A 20645-nucleotide genomic window follows, 5' to 3' on the forward strand; every position below is an offset into this window, starting at 1 on the left:
AGACCTCGCAAAGGCCTTCGACAGCATTCCCCATTCTGGTATTATAGACAAGCTCACCAGCATGAACATAAACCCCTATGTCACAAGATGGGTTGCCTTTTGGCTCACGGACAGAACCCACATGGTAAGAGTTGCGGGAGCTACATCTGACTCTAAACCGATTACAAGTGGCGTTCCCCAGGGCTCAGTCCTAGGACCCCTCCTGTTTGGCATATACTTCTCAGAGGTACAGGCAAGCATAGGAGGACTATGGGTGACCAAGTTCGCAGATGACTGCAAACTAGGGGCTATAATTGACTCTCAGGCTGACACAGACATCCTCAAAAATGGTCTCACTGAGACGGATATCTGGTGTCAAAATCATGGCCTCAAGCTAAATGCCAAAAAGTGCATAGTCATCCCCTTTGGAAAAACCAAGTACACACAAACTACCACATAGGTGGTAGCCCCCTAAATACGGAAAACGTAATAAGGGATCTGGGGACCCAAGTAGATAGTAATCTCTCCTTTGATAATCACATTGCCAAAGTGGTTAGAAAATCCTTCTATGTGGCCCACCTAATCACAAAAAGGTTTGCATCCAGATCAAAAGAGGTCATTGTGCCCCTCTACTCATCACTCATCAGACCCATCATAGAGTACAATGCTCCATTTGGGATGTACCGTACAAGACACCTGCAACAGCTGGAAAGACCAAAGAAGTACCTCACCAAAAGGATCACTGGCCTCAAACAGATGCCCTATGCAGCTCGACTGAAGAAACTCCAGCTGTACTCTGTTGCATACCACCTACTCAGAGGTGATCTCTGCCTGACGTGCAAGGCCATGTCCAACCCAGAATTGATGGACATGCTCCACCTAAAGAAAACTTTATCCCCTTGAGCCACACACTCTAGGGATCTAAACCTCACCACAACAATAAATAGGACGTGTTGGAGGGATAGATTCCTGTCCCAGAGACTTCTCGTGCATAGAAACAAGATTCCATTCTACATTAGGCAGAGCTCCTCCCTAACACTCTTCAAGAGAAACCTTGACGAGTGGATGGGAAACAGAAAGTTTATCCCGGTGATCACTTCAGTGGCTCTGCTGGACAGAGGCACAGGGAACTAATCTAATGGGGCGGCGAAAGCCAGCACATTCTGGCTATCCTTATAAATGCCTTCGGGCAGATAGCCTAGTACCTACCTATGAACCTAAAAAGGCACGGTCTCTTTAAAGTGTTAAAAGTGAGTTTGCTGAACCGTTAGAAGGAAGAACACAGTATGTACCTCTGATGACAGTGAAGGAGAAAAGTTGTAAAGCAGAAAAGAAGACTCAGAAACAAGGAATGAAAGTGAAAAGGATAAGGCAGTCTCTGTGGCCAAAAGTAATGGTGGGACAAAGACAGGAGATCAGGGACAGATTTCAGTTATTACCCTTATAAACATAGAAAGTTGCTAGAATAGCAGCTTTTGCATTAGAGTGTGGTTACTAAAGTATATGAAGTCTCATTTATGAGGGCAGTTGCAACATAAGAGGAAACGTTGAATGATCTGTCAGCTTAGGGACAAGTAAAGGGGTGTACTCTGTGTTTTTCACTTTGTGTGTGTATGTGGTGGGAGAGTGAATGAGAGGTGGTAGCCTGTGACAGTGCAATGCATGGGCTAACAATATTAACTGCTGCAGGAAAGTATTGATCTGTGCTCACAGTAGTTAACAGCAATTCAGAGACATGCAGATTAGCTGATAATGAAGTCTTTCCTCTTTGCAGCTAAGATGTCTCTGCATTGCAAAATACTGCATTATGCAATATTTTTTACCATTACAACGAGAGGTGGTGCTGTTTCTAAATCCTCTGCATTATCAAAGGCTGACAAAATCTGTAATTAAACTAATGCCATTGTCATTAGGAATGCAAGTTTGTAGCATTACATTATCTATGTTACAAGTAAATTATTTAACAAAGTTGTTTTTTGTGTGTGTGCTTATACATGTTTGTGCCACACTGTACTGAGGAGCTTATCAGAAGTAGTTGGTTAGTAACACCCTTTAAAAATTACTGTGGTATCCTGCAGTTATTGTGCAACTGAGGTATCCTGCAGTTATTGTGCAACTGAAGGAGTATTATGGGGGGGGGGTCCTGAAAAGTAGGAGAATGCTATCAGGTGGAACTGCTTGCCACAGTGTTTTGCTGACAGATGCACATTTATGTAGCATTTATGCATCAACTGGACAAATGTTAGTTCAGAGGCATGAAAGGCAGTCTTATGGGATTTGTACTTTGTAGTACTTAAAATTGTTCTTTTTATTTTGTTTCTGCAACACTCCATTTGCTTAGTAACAATGTGCCAACCAGGTTCCAGTCAATACAGAAAAAAACATAATTTTTGTCAGCCCACAGCAAAGTGAAGGAAACCTTGTGCTGCACTAAAGTTGTCTGACTTTGAGACCCCTGCTTTAACCAATCCAGTTAAAAAAATACTTTATGGTCTTTCAAATCTGCATGAAAACTATTTCTTTTTTTCATGCAAAGTTATAATAAAACTCCTAACATTTTCTTCTCATTCCTGCAAGTATGGGTCTGATTTATTACAAATTAATGGCTCAAAATTAGACAGGAATAATACTTTGGATGGGTACTATTATGTATCTTTCATTTTCAAACTGTTCTCACCAGCAATTTATGATATTTCCCAATGTGTACTCTAACCCTCACAAGTTAGCATCATTTTGATTGCATTTTTTCCTCATTGTGCTTTCAGTCCAAATACAGTGTCTGATATACTTCAAAATGTCTGGAGTTGTTCTAGGGTCACATCAATTTGGCCAAATCTGTGTGTCCTTAGAAAGGTAGAGTGTTGTATATGCAGACTGCAGGTGGCTCAGCTGGTAACACATAAGAGCAACTAATGCCTCCCATGTATTACGTAGAATTATGACTGGGTCTCCACAATTGCCATCCTTTATGTTGTGCAGCTGGATTCTCGCTCATTGTGCACACCCGTACTCACATGCATTTGTTCATGCCAGTACCCAATTGTTTCTGTACCAGGAGAGATGGACTTTTCTGTTGCAGATTGTTTCTACCATGAGAGTTTACCTGCATATAGTGACAGACATGGATGATGTCTTTAAGATGTGTTGTATTTATTGTGAATGTGTTTTAGTGTATCTTTAGTCAAACAAATAAATTGCTAAAATAATACTACCAGAATTGATAACATTCTCTCTCTCTCTCTGTGCAGGTTTGATATTTGGGCAGTGGTGTTCGTGATAACCAGACTTTTTACTCTCACACTTGCAGTGCTGGCTGTGGGGTTTGGACTTGCTCGTGTAGAAGATCAGGCATTTGATCCAGAGAGAGGAAATTTTAATACACTATGGCTCAGGTAGGGCTTTCTGCTTATACTGATAATGATATAAGAAAATGGAAGTAAAACATGTGGTAGGACACATTTTCCCTCTGCATAAATCATTACCATGGTAACAGAGTACCTTAAAAGTATTATTCTGCCTGATTTTAGAATTTAGACATAGACAATTATTACTGTTTATATCTAAAACAATTAATATGAGATAGATCATTGTTGTAGTAGCATAAAGCTGTACAGGATGTATCCTGACAAGGATTTGACGTCTGGCCAGTGTACAAAAGCTTTTGGGGGCCTTCCATGCACACCATGTGTCAGAGGAAGCACAAGGGAGTACTGGTATAAAAGCAGATGTGTGGATCCCAAAATCAGAACTCAATTGCAGTTAAAGATTTTCATCAGACTTTGTCTGTGATGCATCTTCAGTGTTTTGGCAGTTAGCTTGTTCAACCTTTGGGCAGATAAGTACCCCTTGGTGGACTTTCCTTCCCTTTTTGAATAAAAATTTATGATTTTTTTTTCTTTGTCTAGGAGAAAAGGGATGTGTGAGCTTGTATGACAGATTCCTATAAAGATTCCCACACAGCCTGTTTGTTTTGTGTAGGAGAGTCATGCACTGTCTGCTGCTGTCAGGTTTGCTTGTACTTTACCCCCAAGATGATTACAAAGTAGTTTATGAGCCTTAGCATGTTTATGGAAAAATCAGTGGCTGCAGGCCCAAGGATTCATTTGTCGACAATAGCAGCTCAACTTCTGATTCCTAAGAAAAGACAGTCTGCTAGTGAGGCTTCCGAAGTGCTTCTACCTTTATCTTATCATCACTGGACTCCAGTAAATTACTCTACTATGGCCATGTCATAATCCAAGTCCATCTGTCAGATGTTTTCAAACTTTTGGATGCTGCTCTGAGGGATGCTGCTAAGGTTTAGGAGCCATGACCATCCTGAAAGACTAGACATACAGCTACAGCTGAGAAATGAGAAAACCCACCTTTTGCTTTTAGAAGAGCTTGACAGAGTCCCTCATTTGCAGGTTAGGGAAAGGGTAACAGACTCAGTTATGGAAGTACAACCATCTGGTAATTGTAGGCCTATCACTAGGGACACAAAAAAAGAAAATTCAAAAGACCAAATATCTTTCTGTACCTTCTGCCCTTTCTGATAAAGAAGCACTATAGACAAGTGCTTCATTGCTGCTAAGGGACTTTTCAAAGCATTCTAGTCTTTACATGCTTCTGCTGCTGCTTTTTCTCATTTAAAAAGAAAAAATTCTCCTTCTCCCTCAGGTAGGGACTCTTCAGTCAGAGGAAGAAGAGCAGGGCCTGGATTATGCTCCCTAGGTATCCTGGCATGCTGCTTTGGATTTAGAAACTGAGGAGAGTATCTCTGATGATCCTTCTGTAGCAGAACTAGGTAACCATTTGAAATGTCAGGACTCTGATTGCTGAATCCTAAAATGTGCAGACTGAAAGACAACAAAAAAAAAAGACTTTTGTGCAATACGTCTGAAATTGCCATTTCTGAGAGTGCCTTTCTGATAGGTATGGCAGTCTCAGAATTGGTGTATACAAGTTTGTGGGGTTTAAAGGAGAAGAGTGAAGTTTGATATTCTCACTTTCCCTGGATCTATGGTTTTTTTTTTGTCTGTCTGTCAGTCAGAACTCTGCAGTCCAGGTATCACTGGAACTCTTTCAGTAGACTGATGAGCTATCCTTTTGTGACATCATTCCTAGAATAAAGAACCTCTTACAGTGGGAAGAAAAAGAAAGATCCAATACACAAAAGAGGGTTCAGTGAACATCGTTAGGTGGATATTCCAAGTCTTTTTGCCTTCTCTTCTCTCACTGATGTCTTGGGGGATGTTTTCAGTTCAGCATCCACCTCTCTACAATCAACCGCCTGCACCCAAAAAACTGGATAGGTTTTATAAAGTACCACAAACTCACAAAATTCTCTTTTGCAATCTTCCTGCAGATCCTGCTATTTCTTTAGCCAAAGACTTCATTTCTGAACAGTGAGCTACTACTAACCCAGTGCCATCTAGTACAGATGAGAGGGATTTTGACAGATATGGGGTAGTTTCTCTATATCTTCTACCTTAACATTTAGGACAGTAAATTGACAGGATTACATGGCCAAATTTCCAGAGTCAGGAGGATATCTAAACATTCCTCTCTCAGTTTGTGATTGGTTGTGCATTTGACTGGTAAGATAAGTTTTTATTTGAATCTATATGTAATGATGTGAGGTACTGACAGCTATGCCAAGAGAAGTAGGGCAGTGGATGTGTAACATATGCCAGAATAGGTAGCTGGAGTTTTGTAAAGAATTATATGGCATTTGTATATCAAACTGATTTGTACAGGTGCATGTGTTGAAAATGTGTTTTTAAAGCTGCTTCTGTTAAAAATGTACCAACCTGTGGGTCCTGCTGGACAGAAAAGAAACAAACCTGTATGTCAGACTGTATTGTAACTGTTGAAATTAATATATTGTAACAGAGGATACTGGAAGAGAAGGGGTTAATCTCAGTCCAGCTAACTTTCAAAAATAGTCTGTAATTAAATTTACAGTTTTAGGCCATAAAGATTGTATCTTGCAGTTCTGACTGCAAACAGACAAAATATCTGTGAAAACCAGGACTTAGGAGTCCTACTGTATTGTACTTAGGGGTGAACTAATTGCTACCCTGGAAGGGTGGAAGTTTTTGAAATGGTTTTATTTCTTCCAAATGCTATAACACATCTTAGCAAAGCTCTATGTGTTAGTATGGTAAAACATGTGTGCAAGATTCTGGCTCATTTTCTGGTAAAGGGGGTAGTGTGGGAACCAGAAGTCAGGTGACCAGATGTATGCGATTTCATTCTGTAATCCATCACTGAAATGATGTTTTAATACTAGATGAGACCGAAGTCTCAGGGCAATCTGTTTGTGAAACCTGACAAAGAAGGACCACACTCAGCTACTTCATCTTGCCTTGCTCTACTAAGTGAACTAGGGGAATAATAATTCTTTAGATCAGGAAATTATAGTGAGATTAGTTAATTATTGTTTTTCTGTATCTGTGTGAATCTTTCCATCGGAGTTATTTTTAATATTTCCTGTTATTGAAACTCTGGTGTTTATTGTAAATAGATATTGCAGATATAGAAATATACAGATATAAATATGGATGGCGCAGTGGTAGTATTGTTGCCTCACAGCAAGAGGTTCACCAGTTCGATTCTTGGCTGGGATGCCTTCTGTGCGGAGTCTGCATGTCCTCCCTGCGTTCATGTGGGTTTCCTTCAGGTGCCTCTGTTTCCTCCCATGTTATAAAGACATGCGTCTGAAGCGTTTCTCCCTGGGCCTCCGCTGACAGTTGACTTCGCACCAAGTCAGACTTTCCCGGTAAACAAATGTTAAATAAAATAAATTAAAATAAATAAATATTTAGTATTTTCATGTCCTTTTATTATTTGTTAAATATGTTTAAACGTTCCATTGTGGCTGGTCTTATTTGATTAGTTAGTATTGTTTTACTTGCTTAATTGGATGTGTGTATATATAGTAGAATTGTTATCTGTGCATTTTAGTACTCCTTGAGGACTGTGTGTAAGATGAGGCGCCAGAGTATTATATAATATGTTATAGTAAAGACTAGTTTTTTTTTTTTTTTTTTAATTTTGGGGTATTTTGATTTAATTTAAGTGGTTCCTGCCAAGTGGTATTTTATCTGTTTTTCTTTTCTGTGGTTTGATATTTAAATTTTTCATTGTGGCTGGTCTTTTAGAGAATATTTTAAACTTTGACATTTGTTGTGTGTTTCGGCTTTTCCCGGTTAGGGGTCGCCACAGTGGAACTCCGGTCCGCTAATGATTGGCAGTAGATTTTTACGTACCGAGTTGCCAGCCCTGACGTTCAACCTTCAACGAAGGTACGTCCATTCACGCATATCTCCAGACAGAAGACGCTCTAGCTGAGAATCGAACGGGACGTCTTACTGTGAGGCGACAACGCTACCGCAGCACCACCACCACAGTATATTTGGTGACACTGTGGCCGTTCCTGAAAGCCTTGCTGGGTTGGTCAAACTCTACCATTTGTATCCGACACTACTATTTGTATGTTAATTTTACTCAGTATAATTGTGTACCATTGTAAGAGCCTTAAAGTAGCTGGCTGGTGGTAGTGGAACTATTTATAGCCTGAGCAGAGGTGGTAGAGCTAGTAAATCTGTGCCAGCCTTTGCCAGGTGTGTGTGTGTGAGAAAATTAAATCTCAGAGTGTGTGTGCCAGCTACTTGGAACAGGGGCACAGAGCACTGGTTTCTGCAGAGAGAAAGGTGGAGTCTTATTTGGGGCCTGGAGAGGAAAACCCAGCCCCAGGACTGAGTGTGCTCCCTTTGTGCTCTTAAGGGAAATTGCGCTTGGTGCAGAGAGCTGCATCTGGAAATGCTGTGTGTATCTATTTTTGTTCCAGGTGAGTGTCCCTCACCACTTTCAGTGGTGAGGATTGAGGCTCCTTGATTACTGGCCCAGAGCAGGGACCTCGCACTATATTTTATTTTTACCAGTGTTTTCACTGTTTGTAGAAAGTAAGGGATAGCATGTAGACAAGATTTACTTTGATTTATGTTTTGTGTTTTACCTTTTATTTTTCACTGTTACTTGTTAGAAAGGGATAGGTTTTAGACAGGCAAACACTAGCCATCTCAAAGGGCCTAGTCAGCACTAAATTCACACAGGCTGCAGAAAGGGCAATCCAGAGGTTATCTAAACACTTATTTTGGTTTCTGAATTACTGATCTTTACTGTTAAAACGAGGTGCGACTGTAAACAATAGTGAGTAGAAGTTACTGCACATTCACACGTGATGCAAGGGAATTCCAGCTTTTGTGTGACTTTCACAACTTGTATGGTCAGAGCAACAAATTTATTGTACTTTTAATATTTAGTTGTATATTGTTTGTGTGATTTTTTTTTTTCTTGTACAAGTTGATTTAAAGTCTCTTTGAATTCCGTGGTAACTGATTTTGATGATTCTTTTCTTTCAGTATTTTTATTCATGTGCAGCTGAAAATGTATTCCTTAAATGAGTATGCCATTACTGATTTGCTAAAACAAACAGTCTTGTACAGTGTAATAAATACTTTGTATATTTAAAGTTAACACCTGATAACACTGGTGGTATGTGTTCCTAATGCCAAAAGTTGGAAGATTGCTTACCTTTAGTAGTAGTAAATGTAGACTTACTGATGATGACTGCACTTGTGCAATTGACATGGCTTGGAGAGCTCTTGTTAAAAATATTGACTGCAGTGATGACATAAATAATGTTTGGCAAAAAGCAAGTAGAACACGCTTAGGAAAGGATGTGTCTGTTGCACTCAGCCCCAATGAAACAAGACAATGCCACTGACCGCTTGCAAGTATTCAGCAGTCTGATGATTCAGAGCATATAGACGGAAATAAGGAAGTTCACAGTGAATAACAAAGAAGAAAAGGAAACCAAAATATCTGTAAATCAAAGAGAATACATAGTAAAAGGGACACTGCTTTGTTATGCAAATCACAGATAACGGAATGATAACATTTTTGTCTATTAGAAAAGCTTCAGTCTACAGATAAAAGCATAATTTTTCCAAAAGAGAAGGAAAAAAGAGGCAAGGGGCAGATGAAAAGGAAGAAATCAAAACTGAATATGGAAGGACTGAACTTTTCTGTAAGAGAAAAGTTGACATAGATGCTGAAAACATGGCTCAATCTGTGGATGTACAAAGCCATCTGGATGAGAATTGTATGCTTGCAAATGTAATAAGCAATGAAAACAGTGGGACTGATCAGACTAATGGTGATGAAGATCATTCCTATGTAACAGTTGATAGAGCAGATATTACTGAATTAGAAGCTGAAGATTCTTAAGATCTGGCCAGAAACGATAGCCTTGTAATTGGAGATTCAATTATTAGAGGAACTGATACATTTGCAGAGGAGGTAATGATCATCGAATAGTATTATGCTTGTCAGGTGCAAAAAAAGAGGATGTGAAACAGGCCTTAGAACACCTTAATATAAGGACGTATGAATCTGTTTTTATTTGTGACAGTACAGATGCTGTCATCTGCAAGGAGACTGACTTAGTTGGGAGCTTGCAACCCTCTTAGCATAGTTTGTACAGGTGTTAGGACATATTTTTCACAAATTGCATATAGAAAGGAGAGCCATGTCATCATGAATGAAAATGTATACAGCATCTTAGCTTAATTTTGGGTGCACGTATTCAGACAGGATTGGTGTATATAAGTTTGCACTTGTCAAGATAAGGAAAGAGAATTTTTGCAGTAGATATTTTGCAATGTTTGACAAACACAAGGCAGGATTTTTGTCAGGTCAAAAATTTAACACTTCATAGATAGCATCTATGATGGTTGTTAATGCTAGCTAGGAGCATTAATAATAAAAGTTTTTTTTTTTTATTGGAAAATTTGCTACATTCCCACAAGATTGATATTTTTGTTTGTGAAACATGCTTAAAAAACAATGATTGGAAACAAGTTCTTTCAGGGTATAAATGTTTTTACTGTAACCGACATTCTAACAAAAAATCAGGTGGAGATGTTAATGATGGGGATTAAAGATGGTTAATGAGACCTGTGATTATTACATGTTAAGCAATAACACCAATACTATAGATTGAGCAACTGTAACAATAAAGAAAATTCTGGAACATGTAACAATTGTTAGAGTGTATAGAATACCAAAGTCAAGTGCTGATGACCTAACGGAATTCATACATTTCTTACATGAAACACAAGAGGGAAGAGTAATAGTGGCTTGGGACTCATATTACCAGAAGCAGACTGAAATATTGATTAGTAAGGAAATTATTTACAAGGTATGTTCAGGAACAGCAATTGCTTAAGATTGTAAAAAAAAAAAAAAAAAAAAAAATCAGGAATGGAACATACTAGAAATTATTTCTGTTCCTAAAGAAATTACTGCTGCTTCATGTCAAGTTGTGATCTTGAAGTTATAAAGGTTAATTTATTGCTAGATAATTCTGCCAAACTGAAATCTAAACCAGTGTGCGGAAGATTAATAACAGGTTATGTGGAAGCAAAGCTGTCACTATGTAAAACTAATTGGAGTGATGCATTCGGTGGAAAAACTGCAGAAGAAATGTGGAGAATTTTAAAGAGAGAAATTGAATGCAAAAAAAAAAAAAAAAAAACGCTTTAACATTAGGATCCAAGCACACATCAGGAGGATGTTTTTCCATAAGAACAAAAGATACTTGATTAAGGTGAGAGACAAACTATAAGAAATGGAAAATAGGTCAAACTACAACTTTGAAAGCTGAAATAAACAAGTTGGACAAACAAATTAAGCATAATGTGAGACAAGATCAAGAAAAAATTGAAGAAAATTTATATAAGGATACAGAGCATAATAGAGGACCATTTTATAGATACATAAGATACGGAAGGAGTAACATGCACATTGATAAATTGAGTGTAGATTCTAAAATTTATTTTTAGACACAACAGATTATAGATATATTTGCAGAACCTTATGCAAAACAGTTTGGCTCCACAAAGGGGGTGATAAGTTGGCCTAGTGATATCCTGGTAACCTCAGGTACTGAAATCAAGTTACATTATATTGAAAAAGAACTATGCAAGCTGGATCCAAACAAAGCACAGGAAGGAGAAAGAATTAGTAATAATGACATGAGAACACTTTAGCAAGAACTTACAGTTCCGTTATATTTGTTATTTACTAGGTCATATAAATATGGGGACATTTGTCAAGATTGGAGACATGCACATTTTAAACTTGGCTTTACAAGAAAGGGGGAGTAAGACAAACCCATATTTTTACAGACTCTTAAGTCTGCTTTCATGTTGAGGAAAAATGGAGAAGGGAATATTGGATAAGTTATTTGCAGAATTGAAAAGGTTGAAAGGTGAAATCATATATCACATGATTTTCTATAACAATATAATGACCAATATGCATGAAAAATTGTGCTATGATGTCATTTATATACATTTAAATTCAGCATTTGATAGGGTTATACACAAAACACTGATCAGTAAATTAGAACAACTAGGTATTTATTACTTTTGATAAGGTGGATGGCTACATGGCTTACAAATTGGACATGGCACGTATCATACAGCAATTGGATAGGTAAACTACTTGATTATAGTCAGGGTGTCCCATAGGGTTCTGTCTTAGGCCCATACTTGTTTAGATTGTTTCTCTCAGATCTTTTTCATTTAAGGTGTTCTGCAGTCTTTATGCAAATGACTTGAAATTGGGTAAACTGATTACATGTGTTACAGATAGGGCATGTCTGCAGAAGAACCTGACTGAATTGAGCATGTGGAGCATAGAAGAATAATATGCTGTTGAAGACCTCAAAAACTAAGCATGTGAGATTTGGGAGACAAAATATGAAAGGTGAATACTTAAGTTAACACACAGTGATTGAAGCTGTAACTTCATTTAAGGACCTGGGTATATGGGTAGATCCAGCTTTGAGTTTTTCTAATTATATCAACCAGTCGGTTAATGATAGTTAAAGAATTGTAGGTTGTGTAAAAAGATTTATAATGACTAGGAAATCAGAAATGATGAAGTCATTGTTTGTTACATTAGACCCAAACTTGAGCATGGAATAACACTATGGAAATCTTACAAGAAAATAGGCATGAGTAAACTGGAAAGACTACAGCGGAAATATACCGAGGGTATCCATGGATGTGAAAATGTAAGTTACTGAGAAAGCCTAAAATATCTGAACTTGTACAGTGGCTTGTATAGGTATTTAAGAGGAGACCTTGCTCAGTTATGTAAGACATTTTAGAGACAGCTACCTCTGGAAATGTTTGGGGTTATCAAAAAGTACTAGAGAATCATCAGACAACCTATGGTAGAATCGGACAACTTATGTAGAAGATTCTATAGTAATGAGAAGTGTACTAGTTGGTTCTGTGAGAGAGAAGCTGATGCATGGAATAGGCTACCAAATTATATTAAAGCAAGCACTAGTTTAGCTAGTTTAAGAACAACCTGGGTGTTTATTATGGGAACAATTGATGTTCTGTAATCCTATCTCGTCTTCATTCTTACACATGGTTTCGGAGCCTGTCACAACGCTCAAAGTCTCTTGGTTGTCTCGTGGCAAGGTAGGTATCCCATAGTGCACTAGTAAGAATCCCCAGATCTCGTTTGCTGCATCTACGAATTCAGAAGTGCTTCTTTCTTGGCCGTGGCTAAGTTGGATATTTTCATTACCTTTTTTGCTCTTAGTAATATTTATGCATATAATATAGCTTAGTTTACATAGTTTAGGTAATGGGTATTATTAGGTAGTAACTAGTAGTTATTGTTGAGAACTTGTTGGCCGTTTTCTAGGCCTGTTTTGTATTGCTCTTAGTGATATTTTTACATATAATAATAATAATAGCTTAGTTTACATAGTTTAGGTAGTAGCTGTTATTAGATAGTGAATAGCAGTGTGTTTTTGCTATTTTCTGTAGTCATTATTGAGAACTTGTTGGCTGTTTCTAGGCCCTGTTTTGCTCTCAGAGTGGTATCCCTTCTGTGTGCTAGTTTTTTTTTTTTGGGATAGTTTTCTATTAGCGCAGGTCCACGTTTGTGTTAGACCTTTTCGTCTAGTATTGTATTTCAGTAGAATAGTTTTTCTTTTATTCTTTTTATTATGTTTATATAGTGTTGTTTACTATTCTTATTGGCTAGTTTTTAGCCTGTGGTTTAAATTTACGGTTTGTGGTATCCTTTCTGACTTGGGCCTTTTTTCCTGTTTGTCGACAGGTAGGTCCATTTAAGTTAGAGGACCTTGTCCTCTTACCTTTTCTAGTGGTGTATCCTCTTCAGGGCTAGGTCCATTTAAGTTAGAGGACCTAGTCCTCTGTTGTATTTTTCTTGTATGCTGTGTTTCTTGCAGGGCAAGGCCCGTTTAAGTTAGAGGACCTTGTCCTCTCTTTCTGTCTTTGATAGTATTTATTTTCTAGTAAGATATGTCTAAGGAATCTAAAGATCATAAACCTTCAGGTTTTAAAAAGTGCCTTAAGTGCTCCCAGAAATGTCAGTAACTGACAGGCATATAGTAACTGTGTTTACTGCCTTGGTGCCATTCATCTTCAGGAAACTTGTTCTTTCTGTCACTCCTTCAGCTCTCGAGTTCTCCAAGAAAGGAATAACAAGTTAATCCTGAAAGGTCTCCTTAAGCCTTTCTTTGAGGAGGATTTAGCCAGCTGCTCTTCCTCTCTCTCCAAGTTTCCTTCTTCAAAGAAAGAGAAGGTCAAGTCGGCCAAGAGACATTCTCCTGCACCAACTATTTTGTCTGGACCTCCTCAAAAAGTTTTGATATTGGACAAGCCTTCTACCTCTTTGGCTTCATCGTCTTCGGAGCCAGTCGATGTTATCGATATTGACACTGCAGTGTTGGCCCCAAGTTTTTTTGAGCCAGCCACTGAGAAATTACCTCGGAGCCGGTCCAAGGAGTTATTTCCGCTCTCCCCAACCTTACGATCTTCCATATTGCAGAGATCTAGGTCGCCTATCCTGTCATCCAGATCCTCCAAGAGCCTTTCTGAAGAGGATGTAGAGAGAGTAGTGCTTAGACCCTTGAAGTCGTCTGCTTTACCAAAATTGTTGCTGGCTCCAACCCAGTCGGTTCTGGAGCCATCTAAGACCATTCTCCCTGTTACTCTTCCACCTCCGAGTCATGTTGGCCTTTCGGAGCCGGAGCTTTCGGTGCCACTTGTTGTGGAACCCCCTGTTCCTGCACCCCTAGTGTCTGTCTCGGAGACGAGTTCCACTTCGACACCTTTGGCGCTGTCCTTGGTGTCTAGGAGCTGAAGCTCACCAGTCGGCCCCGACAGGGATGCTTGGAACCGATCTTCTTCGGTGCCAAGCCTACCTCTCAGTGCATCGGCTAGGTTGAGCTCGGATCCTGCATCCATCTCAGAGCTGACCGCTTTGGAGCAGAGGACTACTTTGTTTCCTCGGAACCAGGGCTATCCTCAGAGCCTGAGAGATCTGCTTTCGAGATGATGAGGAGCATGCTGTCTAGGTCGTCAGCTCCACACAAGGGTACCGATGCTCTTCCCCCTCAAGCACTGACCTCTATCTCAGCACCATCTCTCTCTTTTGGCAGCAGAGACCCACAGCCTCAGGAGCCCCCATTGTCTGGGCCCCTGTCTTTCCAGACCTCCCCAGAATACCCTTCTTAGGAGCCCCCTCGGAAGAGGACGTGCAAGAGGAAGCATGTAGACTCCCCGGATGAGTCCATCCCCTCGGACACTGACCTCGAAGAGTCAGAAGGATCCTCCGCATCGTCCTCTGATGATATCTCCTTTGTTAGACATCTTAGAGATCCTGAAATAGAGAGACGGCTGGCCCACTGTCACCCCTTCTGATGAGGAGTCAGTGTACCTGAAGGCTTTCGGTTCTCAACCTTCAGCCTCTTGGGTGTCTACACCTTTTGATGAGCTCCTAGACCTAGTTAGTGGAAAGGTGTGGGAAACTCCTGATGCCATGGAACCAGTCCCCAGAAGGCCCAACAAATTTGTCTCAGCGCCCAGAGGTAGAATTCTTGACCAAAGTTGTCCCTGTATATGCCATGGTGGTGGCGGAAGCCACAAAGACAGAACTAGCTGAGCCTTCTACATCTGTCCATCCACCGAGCAAGGAGTCTCGAACAATGGGCAGATACGGGAAGCGTATCTTCTCTTCAGCGGCTTTCACACTCAGATCGCTAAATTACCTCACCCATTTTACTAGGCATCAAAGAGATCTAAAAGAACTAGGAGATACTCTCCAAGGTACATCGACTGAAGGAGTGTCTGAGAAAGTCACTGCTCAGTTGTCCTCCTTAAACTCCATTGTTAACTCCTCCATGAGGCTGATATCCTATGCAGCAGATGGAGCGAGCAGGGCAGCGGCTTCAGGACTTTCCCTTAGGAGACACTCCTGGATGCACTTATGTAACTTTGCGGAGCCCTTCAAGTTTACTTTTACCAATGGGCTTTTGACGGTTCCTCTTTGTTTGGACCAAAGGTAAAAGATACACTCACCAGGTGCGCACAGGAAGGGAAAACCATCTCTGCCATGGGAGTACGTTTTTCCGTCCCTTCTAGACCATACCCCAAGGGTCATAGAGGCAGGAAAATGTGGTTCAAGAAATCCCAGAGATTTTTCCTGGATGCACAGGGTGATTCCTTTTTCAGAGGCAGAGGAGGAGGAGCTAATGGTAGATGTTGCCCTAGAGGCGGGGGGGTGTCTGCAAAACCCGGGTGGCCGCGATTCCTTTTGCGGTCATCCCTATCAGCGCTCCTGAAGTCGGGCCCGACTGCACTTCTCTGGAGCCAGTCGGGGGTCCCTTATCTTTGTATCCAGATGCCTGGCTCGACATCACCCAAGACAAGTGGGTACAAAGAATAATCACCAGCAGATATTCCATACCATTCTTTCTCCCACCTCATACCAGCAAGAAGATCCCAGATGTTCCACCCAATCACAGGGATCAAGCAACCATAGAAATTCAAAAGTTGCTTGCAGAGAGTCATCCAAACTGTCCCCGCAGACCAGATAGGATTCGTAACTTACTCCAGATTCTTTCTAGTGCCATAACGGACAGGGGACTGGAGGCCCATTTTGGATCTCAGCAAATTAAACAAATCATTGAAGAAGACCAAGTTCCGAATGGTAACTCTGCAGGTCGATACTCCCTCTCCCTCTGTTAGGGAAAGACAGTTGGATGTGCTCCATAGACCTCCAAGATGTGTACTACCACATCAAAATGGACAGGGCATTGAGGAGTCATTTATGCTTCCAGCTGGGAGCCAGTTATTACCAATTTCGTGCTCTGCTCTTTGGTCTCACCACAGCCCCCAGGGTGTTCACCAAATGCATGGCGGTAGTGACAGCTCACTTGAGACGTCTTGGATTCCAAGTGTTTCCATACCTGGACGACTGGCTTCTCACCACCACCACCAGGCACCTACTTCTACAAGCCAGGGACTCAACCATCAAGCTTTTCACCCAGTTAGGGATTACGATAAATTGGAAAAAGTCTGCCTTGTCGCCCTCTCAATATGTTACTTTTATAGGCACAGAAATAGACACAGTCGCCATGATGGCTCATCTTCCCACAGACGGAATTCAAAATCCCAGACAACAGATATACACCCTATTTCCTCAACAAAGAGTCAAAGCCAAGACAGTGCTGAAACATTTAGGGACCATGGCTTCCACCATAACTCTAGTTCCACTAGCCAGACTACATATGCAAATCCTTCAGTGGCTACTCTTCTCCCAGTGGTCTCTTCAACAACTGCCTCTGTCTCATCATATTCTGATAACAGAATCTTGCAAAAATTACCTTCGTTGGTGGATTCAGCCTGATCAACTTAACGACGGAACACCTTTCCTTCCTCGCCAACCCATTGCTACTGTGACCACGGATGCCTCCCAGATTGGGGGGGCATTATCTAGGCAGGACTGTCCAAGGCACATGGCAAGATCATGAGGCTCACATGCATATCAATGTCCTAGAGATGAAAGCAGTGCTACTAGCATTGCAGGCACTTCACGACTTTCTTCCCCTAGGGACGATAGCAATCCAGTTGGGACAATATGTCAGTGGTATGGTATTTAAACAAGCAAGGAGGAACCAGATCTTACCCCCTATGTCTAGAGGCTCTTCGTGTTTGGCAGTGGGTGATATCTTCCCAGCACCTTCTGGTAGCAACGCATATTCCGGGGACAACCAGTGTGATAGCCGACAAGCAAAGCAAGGCAATCTTGATGCCTCACGAGTGGTCTCTGAATCAGAAAGTCACGGAGTAGATTTTCCGCAAATGGAGACAGCCTTGCTGCAATCTGTTTGCCAGTCTAATCAACTCCAAATGCAGCAGCTACTTCTCCCTTATTCCCCCTCCGGGGGAGACGCACAGAGACGCACATGTTCACAATTGGCCTCCGGGACTTCTTTATGCATTTCCACCCTTTACACTCATATCGAAAGTGATCCAGAAATCACAGACCTTGGGAAGCAGAATGATTCTGATCACTCTTTACTGGCCTCATCAGATTTGGTTCCCCTTTCTCGGGCCTCATCTTCTAGATGATCCATGGACTCTGGACCCAGATCCAGATCTCTTGACACACATGTAAGGCACCCCCCCTGCCTCCACAGCCTCAACTTGACAGTGTGGCTGCTCCACTTCCATCCCTAGTCAGGCTTCATGATTTTTCACCTGAAGTTACCCATATCCTCATGTCTTCCCACAATCCTACCACAAGGAAATTATATGCTAGCAAATGGAAAAGATTTTCTATTTGGGCAAAAACTGTAGATGCTTATAACAGCATCCATTTCCTTGGTGTTAGAATTCCTAACTGAGCTTTTTAATCGGGGATGAGCTGCTGCTACAATCAAAGTTCAACTGGCAGCATTTGGGACATCATGAGCCTAATCTTATGGCTCACAGATTGTGTAAAACTTTCCTTAAAGGCACTACCTTACTAAGACCTCCCTTTCAGGAACCTGTATCTCCTTGGGATCTAAATTTTGTTCTGTCCAAACTTACTTTCCCGCCTTTTGAACCCACACATTCTTGTCAACTGAAGTTCCTGTCTTGGAAGACCATTTTCCTAGTAGCTATTCCATCCGCCAGAAGAGTGATAGAGTTACAAGCACTGTAGTCAGACCTTCTTACTTGATTTTTCATAGAGAGAGTTTCCCTTCGTACTAACCCGTCTTTCATCCCCAAGGTTTGCTCTCGGTCTAATTTGAATCAAACTATCGAAATGCCAGTATTTTTTCCTAATCATTCAGATGGTGCAGAATATAAATTTCATCAACTTGATGTTTATAGTTCAGATTCTATCTACATAGAACCAAGGAACTTAGAAAATCAGACCAATTGTTCGTATCCTTTTCTGAGACTAGGATGGGTATGCCAGTCTCTAAGATAATTCTAATTGGATTTCAAACTGTATCTCGTTTATTTACTCTTCCAGTGGCAAGCAACTTCCATTTAAAATTAAGGCTCATTCAACCAGATCCTTATCCACATCTGCTGCTTTTCAAGCTAGATTCCCAATTGACAGTATTTGTGCAGTGGCAACTTGGGCTACCCCACATACTTTTATTACTCATTGCAAATTGGATTTGGCCTCTAGGGGTAGAGCCCCCTTTGGCTCCACAGTTCTTAGGAGTATATTCTTGTGAGCCACCCGAGAAAAAGGTGCTAGGGACGCTGTCCCATGTGTAAGAATGAAAGCGAGATAGGACTACAGAACATAAAGAAGTTATGTACTCACCATAACGTTCCATGTTTGTAGTCCATCTCACCCTTCATTCTTACAAACCCACCCACCTAACCCCCATCCATGTATCTGTAGTAATCCCCTTTGGAAAAAACAGAGTACCCGCAAACTACAACATAGGAGGCAATTCCCTGAAATCTGAAGAAGAAGTAAGGGATCTAGGGACCCAAGTAGATAGTCAGCTTTCCTTTGGTAACCATGTTGCCAAAGTGGTTAGAAAATCCTTCTATGTGACCCATCTGATCACGAAAGGGTTCGCATCAAGATCTAAGGATGTAATGGTGCCCCTCTACTCTTCCCTCATCAGATCCATTATTGAGTACAATGCACTAATTGGAATGTACCTGGCTAGACATCTCCATCAGCTGGAGAGACCACAAAGGTACCTAACCAAGAGGATTACTGGCCTCAAACAGTTGCCCTATGCAGCACGATTGAAAAAGCTAAGACTGTTCTCTGTTGCATACCGCTTTCTCAGAGGCGATCTCTGTCTAACGTACAGAGCCATGTCCAACCCAGAATTGTTGAACATGCTCCATCTTAGCAAAACCAAATCTACTCGAGCTACACGCTCTAGGGATATAAACCTCAACACAACAATGAATAGAACATGCTGGAGGGATAGATTCCCTTTGCAAAGACTTCCCTTACTATGGAACAGGGTCCCGATCTACATAAGACAGAGCCCTTCACTATCACTCTTCAAGAGGAACCTTGATGAGTGGATGGGTAACAGAAAGTTCACACCGGGGATCACACCAACAGCACTATTAGATAGGGGCCAAGGGTACTAGCTGCTAGTACAAGGGTTTAGGGAACTACTAAAGGGACGGTGAATACCGCACAACGTGGCTGGGCTAATATATGCCTTCGGGCAGATAGCCCAGTACCAACCTATGAACCTATTATTCCTTGTGGAAAGCTTTTCTATCACCTTTCTAGTCAGCAGCAAACAAGATCTGGGGATTCTTACTAGTGCTCTATGGGATACCTACCTTGCCATGAGCCAGCTAAGAGACTTCGAGCTTTGTAATCGATTGAGTCAGAGCCGAGGATCGGCTCCGAACCCATGTGTAAGAATGAAGGGCGAGATGGACTACAAACATGGAACATTTTGGTGAGTACATAACTTCTTTTTTTGGTATATTGGCAGTCAAGAAGGGCATTAATGCCTGTGTTTAAAATGTTTGCATGCATGTGTGTATGATGTCCTTCAAGAATGCAACTGCAGTCCTGACATATGGGTTGTCCTGCCTCAGGCAGCCCTTCGGTCGGCCAGATTCCAAAGTCTGGGTCCGGCGTCGGCCGATGTCACCTCCTCCCCGACGTCAGAGCGGCTGGAGTATAAAGGCATCAGCCGACGCCATCTTCTTCAGTCTTTCTTGCCGCGCGGTGCCCGAAGCAGAAGCAGTTCGCAAGTGCCGGTCGGTCAGCTCCTGTGTTTTCAGTTACCGAAGTCATCTAAAAGCTAAGTACCCGTTGGAACATTTTTTCTTGCCTCAGCTGATGTCAGAACAAATTGAGAAAGTTAATAATTGTTTGTCTTGTGGTAAACAAATACCTCATAAGGACTTCCATTCTTACTGCCTCCCTTGCCTGGGCCCAGACCACGACGTCTCGGCCTGTGCTGCCTGTGCTTGCTTTAATAAGCGCACTCTCAGGCGCCGGGCAGAGTTTGCCGAAGACTTTTTTGGCGAATCCTACGCTTACAACATGCCGTCGGAACAACCGACAGCACAAACTACCAAAAAACGAAAGGACCGGGACAGACATCCTCGGCCCGCGTCTTCCACCGATATAACGCCTAAGTCCTCCACGAGTGCTTCGGTCCCTTCGGAAGCGGTAATTCAACCGCTCCAGGCAGACGACACCGCGTTAACTCATCCCTCGGTCTCGGAGACTACACCGGTGCCGGTTGTTGATTTTCCTCCGGAAACCGAAGT

At 41.4% G+C, this 20645-nt stretch overlaps 1 protein-coding gene across 1 annotated transcript in view; it reads left to right on the forward strand.

Moving 5' to 3' along the window:
- The window catches only part of TRAM2 (translocation associated membrane protein 2), an 895653-nt gene that overhangs the window by 691958 nt on the left and 183050 nt on the right, over nucleotides 1-20645 (forward strand). The window contains exon 9 of the mRNA XM_044062384.1: nucleotides 3228-3371. Within this exon, the coding sequence (XP_043918319.1) occupies nucleotides 3228-3371 (144 nt within the window). The remainder of the gene's footprint in view (nucleotides 1-3227; nucleotides 3372-20645) is intronic.

The sequence above is a fragment of the Protopterus annectens genome, chromosome 2.part1, assembly GCF_019279795.1.
Source record: "Protopterus annectens isolate FY-2018-M chromosome 2.part1, PAN1.0, whole genome shotgun sequence".
Taxonomy (NCBI): Eukaryota; Metazoa; Chordata; order Ceratodontiformes; family Protopteridae; genus Protopterus; species Protopterus annectens.